This window comes from Ceratotherium simum, chromosome 11 (assembly GCF_057802395.1).
Source record: "Ceratotherium simum simum isolate JZ-2026a chromosome 11, ASM5780239v1, whole genome shotgun sequence".
Taxonomy (NCBI): domain Eukaryota; kingdom Metazoa; phylum Chordata; class Mammalia; order Perissodactyla; family Rhinocerotidae; genus Ceratotherium; species Ceratotherium simum.
Genome location: NC_141910.1, coordinates 12,526,834 through 12,540,848, shown reverse-complemented (window position 1 = coordinate 12,540,848; position 14,015 = coordinate 12,526,834). Strand labels below are relative to the sequence as shown.

At 46.7% G+C, this 14,015-nt stretch overlaps 1 protein-coding gene across 1 annotated transcript in view; it reads right to left on the bottom strand.

Annotated features, from left to right (window-relative positions):
• SLC4A5 (solute carrier family 4 member 5) overlaps window positions 1–14,015 on the bottom strand; it is a 108,829-nt gene that overhangs the window by 15,247 nt on the left and 79,567 nt on the right. Inside the window, exons 18-22 of the mRNA XM_087436553.1 lie at window positions 11,107–11,165; window positions 8,082–8,282; window positions 2,861–2,974; window positions 1,411–1,572; window positions 444–622 (exon numbers count right to left, since the gene is read on the bottom strand). Of these exons, the coding sequence (XP_087292679.1) occupies window positions 444–622; window positions 1,411–1,572; window positions 2,861–2,974; window positions 8,082–8,282; window positions 11,107–11,165 (715 nt within the window). The remainder of the gene's footprint in view (window positions 1–443; window positions 623–1,410; window positions 1,573–2,860; window positions 2,975–8,081; window positions 8,283–11,106; window positions 11,166–14,015) is intronic.

Below are 14,015 nucleotides of genomic sequence, written 5' to 3'. Positions count from 1 at the left end.
GGCAGGCCTTGGGCCACAGCCCAACTATGGGAGTGGGCCTGGGAAGGCTTTCTGGAGGAAAGGAGATTGAGCAGGACCTGAACCCACAGGAGGACTTTGGGGGGCAGTGGGGGCAGGGGGTCTGGAAGAGGAGACAAAGGGACAGGTTAGAAGGGGGTCTGTGGGGCCCTTGTGTGGCCCATAGAGGTGAGAGGTAAGAGGTGAGAGCATGTGTTTGGGGGATGGTGGTGTACTGCTTGGAATCTATTAAGAAAAAAGCACCACATAGAACTGAATTTTCATCTCCTTCTTCTCTGCCTTCGGAAATATCACTCCTATCTCTGTGGTTCCTGGGCTATCAGAGTAGGTGCCCCCAAATACCTGATGGCAAGAAAAACCTGCTTCCCCTCCCCTAACCTGACCACTCCCGCTCAGGTGGTCCCCAGGCCCTGACCCCCACCTACCTGACCCCCAGGAACTGGGGCTGCTCCCCGGGGGCGCTGGTCTCTGTCTCCATCTTGAGGCTGTCGATGTGGGCGATGGAGATGACTGTGGCGGCCACGTACCAGGGGAGCCCCATGAAGGAGCACAGGGCCATGACGATGCCCACCCAGAACAGGTCCAGATGGTAGCCAGCAGCCTTCTGCAGGGGTGGCAGGAGGGGAGAAGTTGTCTAGGGAGGCTGTTCCTATTCCTCTCCCACCTGTAGGGTGGGAGAGAGAGAAATCTCCCCAAAGCAGCCATTTTGTGAAACATGGTTTGAGGGCTCCCCTGGGCCTTCAAGAGGGTACTCTGAGGGGGCTGCTACCTTGAGGTGCTCGGGCCTTACCAACCTCAGGGTTTGGTGAGGGAGGAGAAGGATGTTCAGGCTTGGAGAGGCCCTGGGCTTGGGTCCTTGGGAAGAAGGATCCTACGCAGTAGCCACAATATCCCTACAGTTCCTGAATGAAGGGCCCGGCTGGGGCAGGCCTTAGACCTCGCCCAGAGTGGTCCAGATTGGGAAGAGGGTAGCCTGAATCTCCTCAGACCCCGAGGCAGGGAGGGGAGTTGCAGGGACCAGAAGGGCTAAGGATGCTCCTCTGCCTCATGGTTCTGGGTAAATATCCTCCTGTTAGGATCTTCTCAGACTCCCAAGTTCACTGTCAGGAGGCACAGGGCTGGAAAGTCACTTTGGGAGAAGCAGGGAGCCTGCACCCAATGGCCCACTCTGGGTGTGGTCCTGGTCCTCGGATCAAGTCACCCTGGCCTTGCTGGCTTCACCCGCATCTGGAGGTCACAGTGCCCCCCACAAACACCAGAACTCCAGTCTTCTGGCCTCATATTTTGCTTCACAAATGGCCCAAAATTTTGACAGAAGCACCGTCTCCCTTCTTCCTTCCTCTACTTTGTGGGAAGAAAGGGGTTGTGCCCCTGCTCCGAGCACAGCCTTACCCTCAGCTTGTTCTCCTTCCGGTTGACTATGACGGCCGTGATCTGCTGGTCCATGAAGATCAGGATGGTCACCAGCAGGGCGGGCAGGACACTCGCCAGGTACACCCACCACGGGTTCTTCCCGAAGGGGGCCACGAACCAGCCTCGGTCAGGCCGCGTGGGCTGAGCGAAGCAAAGAGAGAGGGCCCTGTCCCCTCTCCCGTATCCCAGCACACTCGCTGCCTGGGCCCACTCTCCCCGCTTCCCGCCATTCCCCCACCTGGGGTACTTTTCAAGTGCAGTCTTTTCCCTTAAAAACATTAGGCATCTGCAACTTTAAAGAGACCACAGAGGCAGACAGACTTGGGAAGGGCGTGGTGTCTGCAGAATTAAAATCATCTGTGGCAGCTGCCCTGGGATTAGTTGGGAAACGGAGGTGCAGAGTCAGAGGGCGTTGGGAGAGAGTTTGCAGTCACTAATTGCAAAATAACAAGAAGCAGAAATGAACCCAACAGGCAGGAAGAATTTGATTGGCCGAGTGCCTGGCGCTTCTGCCTCTCCTCTGAGTCACCTGTCTGGGGAGCATTACAGAACTGTCTGTGAGACACCAAACATCAACTCAGGCTTGTGTATTGAGAATAAGGGATTATCTATGCAGGAGCTGGGCTGAAGTTTATCATTTTAAGAGATTTAAACTGTTTTATTTGAGAGAAATAGGTACTTTAATTTCCAAGGCCAACATGAGTTTTATGAGATGTGTTTAAGCTACTGAGGAGAACCCTGAAATAAAATTGTGAGGGTCAAGACCTCAAAGACAGGGAGGGTCAGTTCTAGAACCTGTACCTCCCAGCCCAGGGTAGATGGTGGGTGCTCCTTCTGAGAGAGCAGGGCTCAAGCTCCACTACAGCAAATGGCACCAACTCTGGACTAATGGGGAATTTCTGCAGCAGTGGTTCTCACACTTGAGCAGGCCCCAGAATCCCCCAGAGAGGCTAGGCCCCACTCCCAGATTTCTGATTCCATAGATCTAGGTGGGGCTGAGAATTTGCATCTCTAAGAAGTTCCCAGGGGATGATGTGATGCTGGTCTGGGGACCCCACTTTGAGAATCACTGTTGTAAGGGATTATTTTCAACAGATCTCAGGTGGCCCCACTTGTAGACTGCCAGGAGTCAGGGAACTGTAGACCCTCAAGTGGAAATCAAGGGGCTTCAGCTGGGCTAGAGGGTAGATTCTAGCACCTTCCTCACCCTGTGGTTACACAGCAGGATTTCATTATGAATATGTCCCTAACCCACCATGTCCAAGGATCACTCCCTGGGAGGCTGTATAGAGAAGGGCAGGGCAGACACAGAGAACCTACATGGTCTCTTAGCTGAGAGGAGATGAGAGTTTGATCAGTGTAGAGGGAAAAGGATCTGCAGCTGGTGGGCAGGCAGAGAAAATGCCCAGAGCAGGGGCCAGGGGCAAACCTTGATGACACTGGGCACGTGCAGCTTGGGGGTTTCCAGGCCAAAACAGGCATCAATTCCACAGAACAGCAGGATGGAGAAGATAATAGAAAAGTCGGCTACCAGGGCTCGGACCTGCAGAAAGATGAGCAAGTGAATGAAGCACCCGCCCACCTCAAGGCTGACCCAGTTCTCAGGCAGCAAACAGAAGAACGGTTAAGAGCTTGGGCTCTGAAGTCAGCAGACCAAGACTCAAATCCTGGCTCTGCCCTTGCCAGCTGTGTGACCTTAGGGAAGCATGTCATCTCTTGGAGCCTCAGTTTCCTCATCTGTAAAATGGAGATAATGATAGACCTACCTTATAGGCATAAGTGAGCTACGACATATTCAGAGGGCTTGGCATATAACAGTAAAAGTGGGAATTGTTATTATCCATGTGGCATGACAGCCATTGCTGAAGACATTTTCTGGTGTGACATACTGAACTGGGTCACCCATCAGGGGCAGTGAGGGCAAGGGCTGAAGTCTGAAGGAAATCCGAGCTCCTAAAACCCTGTGACAGATTGTTGTACTGCCACCTGGGCTGGGAGGGAGGCCCCCAACTCTGCTCAGGACCCCTGGCTGCTCTCAGACCTTCTGTCCCCTAAGAGTCCTTCACCTCTTGCTCCTCTGTTTCCAGAGACCTATCGTAGGCCAGGTTCTGGACTTCACCTCGCTGCCCTCTGACCACCTTTCCTCCCCAACATCTACTCTGCTACCTTTTCCATATCTTTTCAGAGAGCAGTTTCCAGAGAACACGAAAGAAGTTAGGAAGTCAGAGGCAGGTGACGGGACACTGAATTCGTTCCCTGCACCCCCTACTCCCTATTAAAATTGTTGTTAAAATAACATATGTAATTAGTTAAAAACCCACATTGTGTAAAAAGCAAAGTCCCCCACCTCACCTTTCCTCACTCCAGCCCCCCCTTCCAGATACACCCATGTCTGTCTGCTTGATGTCAGTTCTGGTGGTTTCCTCCAAGTCTTTAACTCATATGCTATCCTTTTATGTTTTGATTTACTAACTTAAGGCATTATCTGTTGATAAGGATTTAGTTTACTTGCACTATCCCTCCTGCCCTTTCCTCACTCCCAATCTTTGCGAGTTATTTGTAAACTCCTTCTATGGGTTTCCCATGTACTTTCAAGTTATATAATTAAACCTCTCTTCCCGCTAACTTTTGCCACTCGCTCTCACTCTCCATTAAGCAAGAAGAAGCTCACTGCCCCTATGCTTCCCACCACTCTTCTCCTCCCCCGAACCCATTCCATCTCGTGACTCCTCCACTTTGATCTTTACATTGTCAAAGCTGAGAACACTTAGGCACAGCAAAAGAAACCACCAAGAGAATGAAAAAGCAACCTACCAAATGGGAGAAAATATTTTCAAATCATATATCTGACAAGGGGTTAATATCCAAAATATATAAAGAACTCATACATCTCAATAGTAAAAAACCAAAGAATCCAATTAAAAAGTGGGCAGAGGATCTGAATAGACATTTTTCCAAAGAAGACATACAGATGGCCAACAGGTACGTGAAAAGGTGTTCAACGTCACTAATCATCAGGGAAATGCAAATCAAAACCACAATGAGATATCACCTCACACCTGTTAGAATGGCTATCAACAAAAAGACAAGAGATAACAAGTGTTGGTGAGGAGTTGGAGAAAAGGGAACCCTTGCACACTGTTGGCAGGAATGTAAATTGGTGCAGCCACTGTGGAAAACAGTGTGGAGGTTCCTCAAAATATTAAAAATAGAATTACCATATGATCCAGCAATTCCACTTCTGGGTATTTATTTGAAGAAAATGAAAACTCTATGCACCCCCATGTCCATTGCAGCATTATTTACAATAGCCAAGATATAGAAACAACCTGTGTACATCGAAGAATGAATGAAGAAAGAAAATGTGGTGTATGTATACACACACACACACACGAATATTATTCAGCCGTAAAAAAGAAGGAAATATTGCCATTTGTGACAACATAGATGGAACTTGAGGGCATTATGTTAAGTGAAATAAGTCAGAGAAAGACAAATGCCGTATGATCTCATTTATATGTGGAATCTAAAAAAAAAAAACAAGCTCATAGTAACAGAGAACAGATTGGTGGTTGCCAGAGGTAGGGGGTGGGGAGTGGGTGAAATGGATGAAGTGGGTCAAAAGGTACAGATTTCCAGTTATAAAATGAATAAGTCCTGGGGATGTAATGTGCAGCATGGTGACTATAGTTAATAATACCGTATTGCATATTTGCAAGTTGCTAAGAGAGCAGATCTTAAAAGTTCTCATCACAAGAAAAACAATAATTGTAACTATGTGTGGTGATGGATGTTAACTAGACTTATTGTAGTGATAATTTCACAATATATACAAATATTGAATCACTATGTTGTACACCTAAAACTAATATAATGCAGTATGTCAACTGTATCTAAATTTTAGAAAAAGCTGAGAATGCTCATATTCTGTTTTGTAAACATATCTTTTGTATTTTATCTATAAGTTGATTCTAAAAGTTGAAAATCAGTACAGCTTTATATTGTCATGAACATATAAAACATTGGTCACAGCAGAACCAAGCAGTGTGCTTGGTTTACTCTTGCTTTTCTGCAATATTCCTAGCATCCAGATGAAAAAGTTATTAAGTTAAGCCATATGAATTTGCCACATTTTTGTAGGTCAAAACAGTCAAATATAGGCAATTTCACATGGTCCAACCTAATATAAAGAGGAATGTAATAAACAGCTGTGAACTCCCTCCACCTTAAGAAATAAAAACTTACCTGTTCAGTCGATGCCTCTTCTGTCATCCAGTGGCGTTCCTGTCTCTGCTCTCTAGAGAGGTCTACTGGTCTAAGTTGAGAGTTTATTATTCCCACGAGTGTTTTTATACTTTTACTAAATATGCATATATCCCAAAACAAAATATAGCATTGTTTTGCATGTTTTAAAATTTCACATAAATGGTATCATATTATTCGTAATCTTCTGCAATTTGATTTGCTCTACATTATGTTTGTGATATTTTTCCTCAAGGATAGATGTAGCTATAGGCTATGTGTATGCATTGCAGCTTAATGTTTGTATGACTGTTTTTGATTTATTTCTTTGTTCTCTTGTTGATAGATAAATTTATGTTATTTTCATTGTTTTCCTCTTGGATTCAATGTTTCTAAGAACATTCTTGTACATGTGTGAGAATTTCTCTGGCGTGTACACTTGGGAGTAGAAGTGTCAGAAATGATATCCATCATCACTGTATCAGAGAGCACCAATTGCTCTCTAAATTGAATGTATCTCTTTACACTCCCACCCACTGCTTTTCATCTCCAACACTTGGTATTACAAGACTTTTATATTTCTAGCAATCTGATGGGTGTGAAATGGTATGGTCTCATTCTTCTCTGCAACACCAAATTCCAGGAGGCAACAGAGCAATTTGTAAGTAATTTGAGAGAGAAAAAGTTAGTGATAAAAGAATTTCATATGACATGAATTATAGCTCATCCTTCAGGCAGCAGATAGACATTCTCAGATGTAGTCATTGCTCTAGAATTTTTATATAAGAGGAGACTTAGGGATATATAAGCTGGTTGGAAGTGAGGAGGAAGGGAGAGAGTTTGTCTTGAGGATGCATTTGTGTTGCAAGCACACTATTTTTCACTCAGTTTGTATATTGCAAAGCTTCCTAAAGTTCCTTTAGTTAGTCTTTACAAAATATTTGGAACAATCCAATTATTCATGTCAAACTTTTTTTTTTATCATTAGTAGTAGTAGTAGTAGTAATATTTATTTAAGATGGCTTTAGGAGAGCGCTCATGGGGCTTATGGCAGGAAGAGAGTTGTTAAAATTCTTCTGAGTGCCCCTCCCCAGGGCGCAGCCATGCTCACAAATGCAAGTGCTGTTTTGATGAATAAATGTTTTATTCTAGCCACAAAACAGTTGGAAAATGAAATTTAAAACAGCAGTTAGCATTAAAAAAATCAAGCACCTAGGAATAAATCTAATAAAAAAATGTGCAAGACCTCAAGACCAAAACCTGTAAAACATTACGGACAGAAAGAAGACCTAAATAAATGGAGAAATATACCATATTCATGGATCAGAAGACTCAAAATTTGAAAGGTGTCAATTCTCCCCAAATTGACATTTAGAGTCAATATAATTCTATCAAAATTCAAATAAATTTTATTTTGGTGAAACTTAAAATGATTCTCAAATTTATGTGGAAATGCAAAGGAAATGTCCTTATAGAAAAAGGACAAAGAAGGAGAGTTTGGTCTATAAGATATACAGACTTATTATAAGCTATAGAAATGAAGACTGTGATATTGACATACAAATAAACCAGAGATGCAGAATAAAGAATCTAGGAACAGACCCCATCACATGTGAACATTTGATATATGGCAAAGGAAGCATTGCAGAGCAGTGGGGAAAGGATGGTCTTTAAAAAGAGAAAGTGCTGGAACAACTGGCTATCTATATTAAAAAAAACAAAGAAACACTATCTCACACTTCATGTCAAAAGCAATTCTGGTAGATTGTAGACCTAACATGAAAGGGAAAACAATGAAGCTTTTACAAGATAACAGGAGAATATCTTCTGTCCAATACTTTCCTTGAGGAAAATATTTATATATTTGATTACAGTAAAACTAAGAATTTCTATTAATCAAAAGATACCATTAGGAAAGTAAAAAGGCAGTCACGGAGCGGGAGAAGACATTTGCAACACATGTAATCACAAAAAGGTTTCTATTCAGAATATATAAAGAACTACTGCACATCAGCAAGTAAAAGACAGACAGCCCACTAGAAAATATGTAAGAGATTTAAACAGGTGCTTCCAAGAAGAAAGTCAAATGGCCATATGGCCAATAAACACATGATAAGATTTTCAACTTCATTAGTCTTCAGGGAGATGAAAATTTAAAAAAACACAAGGAGATACTACTACACAGGAAGGCTAAAGATAAGAGTCTGACAAGACTAAGTGTTGTCAAGGGGACTTGACAGCAAGGGAACCCAGTTCTCTCTAACTCCAAGTCTGCGCTCGTAACTTGAAAACTCTCAGTGAGCCAGTGCTGATGTGGTGTCCTTCCCATTAGTGGGCCAGAACCCTCTTGAGAAGACCTTGTGAATGGTCTGACTGTAGGTCCTCTCCTAACTGCAGGCTGAGCTTACCTTGGTAGGGAAATAGCGGCTGAATTTGAACTTCTTCAGGGTCAGGGTCACGGAGTATGTCCCGAAGAAAAGGATGAAAGACATGAGTGCCAGGTCTGGGATGAACTTGCAGGAATTCCCGAGCAGGCGCCCACCGTAGTTCAGACACTCCTTCTTGCTCAGCAGTGACCAGTCCAGCGCTGTGAGGTTAAGGGGGTTGTACTTGGAGACCAAGCACAGGAGAGAAAGGGTCAGGGCCTTCCTGGTGGGTCAGCTGTGTCCTCCCCTCTGCAGTCCCCAGGCAACCCACACACCCCTCCCACCCTCTGCGGGGCTCCAGCCCTCCTGCTCCACGATGGTGCCCAGCAACAGAGTGATGTTCCTGGGGACAGGCTGCTTCAAGGGATAACAAGCAGGAGGCTCCCTGGGAAGATTAGGAGCTGACAGGTGTTTCTTCACTGTGTTCTAGGGTGCACTGCTTTGTTGGCGAGGAGGAAAAGCACAGAGGGTGGGATGCCCTCTCCCTCAGCAGGCCTGGCTCCTGGCTCAGTCAACCACGGGTGCTGTTGGCACCCCCTTCCTGGAGTGCCTCACATTTATTCTCCCCTTTCCTTCCCCTATGCACACCCTTTCACATATTGGGGCTCACACCCCCCCCTTGTCAGACCTCTCTTGGGTCAGTCACTTCAGTCACTGCCCCTTTTGGCATCCCAGATGCCTAAAATCCAGGGCACACAAAACAATTATATATATGTATACAGTCACGTGTTGCTTAACGACGGGGACACATTCCGAGAAATGTGTCATTAGGCGATTTCTTTGTGTGCGAACATCATAGAGTGTACTGACACACACCTAGATGGTATAGCCTATATATTCCTATATATGTGTTCCTAAGTATATATATATGTGTGTACATATATACATATATGTATATACATGCATATATATATTTATATGTGTTTCTAAGTGTAATAAAAGAAGAGTAATTTATAATAAAATTTAATACCTATTTTTGTAAAATTAATGTGTGAATGTTCAGGAACCTATGTAAAGAAGTAAACAGACACTTGCAACTAGCTGTACTGGATGTTTGGATTAAGAGAAGGGTGGTTGGGCCGGCCCAGTGGCGCAGCAGTAAGTGCGCATGCTCCGCTGCAGCGACCTGGGGTTCGTAGGTTTGGATCCTGGGCGCACACCGATGCACTGCTTGTCAAGCCATGCTGTGGCGGCATCCCATATAAAGTAGAGGAAGATGTCATTATGTGGCACATGACTGTATGAATATATATAATAATATAATACATAGTAATAACATATTCCTGTGTATATTCATATATACATATGAATATATACATATATTCAAAATATAGACTTAGGAACATATATATAGAAATGTTAGCCCAGGGCCAATCTTTCTCAGCAAAAAGAGGAGGATTGGCATCGGATATTAGCTCAGGGCCAGTCTTCCTCATCAAGAAAAAAAGAGAGAAGGGTGGTAGTTCGATATAATAATGGTCCCCAGTGAATCATGCCTCCTGGGTCCACACTCCTTTGCAATGTGACACCTTCCATCAAAAGGTGCAGGCTAATGCTCCACCCCTTTGACTCTGGGCTGGCCCTGGGCCTACTTAGACCAATAGAATGGGGAGGACGTGGCTTTGAGCAGGTTCTGAGCCTGGGCCTCAAAAGGCCTTGCAGCACCTGCTCTCACCCTCTTGGGACCCTGAGCCCACCATGCTGTGAAACAGCTCAGGATCAGAGAAGACCACGCAAAGAGAGAGGCGCAGCCGTGTGCTGACCGTCAGCTGCATCCCGCAATCTCCCAAGCGATTGGAAATGCCCCCTGCAGGGTAGCAGGCCCCTGCCCCCGCATTGGCCTGGTCTCTCACCTCCCTCATCTCTGGAGGCCTCCCTGTTCAATCCCCCACCCTCACATTGTCTCTGCCAGACTGGTCCACCCACTGTCCTCAGAACAGGTTTTGTGCTTTCCCTCTTATGCCCTCTGTCTGTGCTGGTCCCTCGGCCCGGAATGTGCTTCTCTCTACGGAACCAGCTTTCCCAACCTTGAAGACCAAATCGCCTTTCACTTTCTCTAGGCTCTCCCTGGCCTCCAGCCGGCAGGGTGTCCCCTGCCTCCAGGGCTGGAAGTACACATTTGGCTGGTATGTGACACATGGCATGCTCTGCTCGTGCCGTCCCATTACTTCTCAGGTTCCTCGCCACAAGCTTATTACAAGCCAGTTGGAGGGCAGGGGCCACGTCTGTTTCTTATACGTCTTTTTAGCCCTCACAGCGCACACAGCACCTCGCACACAATAAGTATTCAGACACAGGCATGGACTGATTCCATTCTCGCCCCGTCAAAATCAGATATTTGAAAAATTTTAGGTTAAACTGCCAACTGAGCAGCCAGCTGCCTGTGCAGGGGTAACTGAAGGAGCAACTCAGGGACTCTGAAGCTCCAACCATCTCCCCCAAGGCCTTCCAGTGCTGCCCTTCGCCTGGTTTTGGATTTCCACCATTGGAGCCACAGGCTGGGTGCCGCCTCCTGAGGGCCGCTGCTCATCATTATTGGGAAAGAGAGACCAGACCGGGGGGCCAGGGACTCAGCAGCACAAAGGACAGATGAGACTCAGCGGGTGGAGAGGGGAGCATTAATAAACTTTATGGGGCTGGGTGGGAACTGGGGGTCCTAGGCAGAAATTGCAGAAAAAGGTAGAAAGATGGATGGGAAACTCTGTGTACAGCTCTGTGCAGCCCTGCTCTCCGTTCCTCACCTCTACCTCTCCTTCGCGTGTGTGCGCGTGCGTGCATGTGATATTTATGCACATGGATCTAATGGAATGAGGCATGTTTTAAAATGGGATTTTGACAGTATATACTTAAAATAAAAATATGCATTTACAAAACTCCACAGGTCACCCTGACAGGCAGCTGGGGTTGACCTCTGGGTTGCCATGAGATGGTCTCAGTTTCCCAACTTTTCTCACTCTCCCCACAAACAAAAGCTCTCACATGTCTGACGTAAGAGGAAAGGACTTACCAGAGAAGAGTTGGTGTTTGGTGGCGGCAGGGCTGAAGCATTGAACACGGTTGTATTTGCTGTGGATGAGCACAGGACATGGGGAAGGGTCAGCAGCTGCTGGGCCGGGAGCCTGCGACCCGTGCTCCTGGGCCCCCACCCTTTCCCATCTCCCTCCTGTTCCTTAGAGCCAAGGATTGGCTTCCATTGCAAGGACAGCTCATCGTACTCCCACCCCTCTTCACTCTCCTCACTTTGCCCAGTGAGGGCAGGGGTGGTGGAGGGAGCCCCGGCCACAGCTCTGACAGACCAGCCAGGCTGGCTAGGACAGCTCCTGTCTGATGCTGAAGGGCTAGCTTTAAAAACTGAAGTGTGGGGCTGGCCCCGTGGCTTAGCGGTTGAGCGCGTACGCTCCGCGACTGGGGACCCGGGTTCGGATCCGGGCACGCACGGACACACTGCTTCTCTGGCCATGCTGAGGCCGCATCCCACATACAGCAACTAGAAGGATGTGCAGCTATGACATACAACTATCTACTGGGGCTTTGGGGAAAAAAAAAGAGGAGGATTGGCAATAGATATTAGCTCAGAGCCGGTCTTCCTCAGCAAAAAGAGAAAGATTAGCACGGATGTTAGCTCAGGGCTGATCTTCCTCACAAAAAACAAAACAAAACAAACTGAAGTGGGGAATCTGCTGCCAAGACAAAGTGTTAACACAAGCTGGCGGATAATGTGCCACTGGACCCATGTCTGTGCTTTGAGACATAAAAAACATTTTCAAAGAACTTACTCTATGCCGTGTACTATGCCAAACCCTTACACACGTCATCTTGCTAAGTTCCTAATTCGCCAAGAAGTCTCCTCATTTTAAAGATGAGGTAACTGAGGCCCACAGAGGTTAAGTAACCTGCATTGCCCAAGGTCACACAACTCATACTTGGAGGAATCATGATCCACAGCAGGCAGGCTGGCCCAGAGCCGATACGCCTCCCAGCTCTACACAGCGAGCATCCTTCCCTGCCCTGCTCCTCTCCACATACACTTCGCTTCTCTCCTGCCCCATCCATATGTGCCTTTTTTTTTTAGGTCAGCTGGGCCTGCGAGAACTTGTTTATCTTCTCCAATCTGCCCCTTGAATACAAGCCAAGGACAATTAAACCCAGGTCCAGGACCTGAAGGAGAACCAGGATCCCAAAGGTGCTGCTTTCAGCTGTTCACTCCACATCCGTGGTCCAGGCTCTCCCCTTCCCCAGCCTTAGTGTCCCTAACTGTAAGCAGGGCATATGAGGGCTCCCTTCAAGGGCCAAGAGAGGAGTTGAGAGAAACTGTAATCACTCCCCTGGGGGATGTGGCCATTCATTTAAAAGGCAGGCCTTGGACAGCCTCCATTGCCCTCTCTCTTGCTGCTACAATGCATGGGTGCAGGAGAAGGGCCAGGTCCTCCTCACCTTCCTCCCCAAAGTGAAGGCTGACTAAGCAGTTCCTCTGCAGCGGGTTTGGGGAAGGAGGGAGGAGGCGTGCCAGCCATTTGCTGGAAATGCATTGCAAGCCCCACTAGCTCCTGCTGGCTGTGGTTGGGGACACAGCGGGAAGAAGAGGCTATTGTTGAAGCTTCTTCAAACTCCAACAAGCTGTCATGGGGAAGACGTGATCCAGGGCCCCTCTGTGTTGCCCGCTTCTGGGGCATTTGGGGCTGGGAGTGGCTAAGGCATTCCATCTTGACCCAGGGCAGAATATTCCTAGAAGCTCTACAAACTCAGAGGTTTGTTACAATTGTTCTGAAGAAAGCTTCACTTAATAGAAATCAGGACATCTGCTGCCTTTCCTCACACCACTGACCAAGAGAACATGATGCACAATTAACAACGGAGCAGAGAAGGTAGGCAAGAAGGCTGACTCGGGGCTACCCAGGCAAATGCTAGCAGACTCCCAGCTAATGCTCTAGCCTGGAGAGTTCCGACGCCTTCCCCTGGCCCCGGGTTGTCAGACCAGACTTTCCTTTGATGTCTTCTGCTTAGGTTTAGCCGTTCTTTTGTATCGAGAACTTTGTAGGATTTATCTGAAAGCCACTTTGAGATGAAGAAGGAAGAAATATAACATGGAAAATTCCAGAGAGGGTCCAAGTATCAAATATTTTAAAACTCTAGTGTTTACAAAGTGGTACTCACTTGGGATTGAAAGCAGCCCAGTCAGTGTGTGCAGCATCCATAAATAGAATACAAATCAGTTACAATGGAAACAAGATTAAATTTAAAAAGAGCGTGCCCCCAAACAAGCTCGTATGATGAGGAGTGACAAAGAGTGGTAGTGTGCCACAGTGAGACTGGGTTTTGCAGTAAAACTAGGAAGATGGGACAATTAGTAAGCAAGTGGCCCACAGACTGGGAAAGACACCCTTCTCACTTAGTTCCCCCCACCCCAGTCTCCTAAATGTCTAGAACTTTCCTTTTCACATTCTCCTAATCAAAACTAACTTGTCCTGGTTCTGGTTCCTTTACGCTGAAGAAACTGAACATCTATGGCTCATTATTACTAATTAATAGTTCAATAGAGCAGTAGTTCTCAAACTTCAGCGTGCGTCAGAATCACCTGGAAGGCTTGTTAACATATAGCTGTCCCTACCCCAGAGTTTCTGATCCAGCATCTCTTGGGTGGGGCCCAAGAATTTGCATTTCTAACAAGTTCGCAGATGGCGTTGATGCCGCTTCCTGGGACCACAGTTTGAGAACCACGACAATAGCATGACCCAAAAGAATGAGGTGACATCAGGCACCTGGGCAAGGCCAGAGGGGGTGCTATTTGGAGGCAGGTGGATTCTATTACAGCCCTCAAATCCTCCCTTATATGCTCCTACGTCCCCTGTTCCTACGGCCCCCCATGTTTGATTTCTCCTGTGGGCAGATGATGCTCAGAAAGGCCAAAGCTCCCCC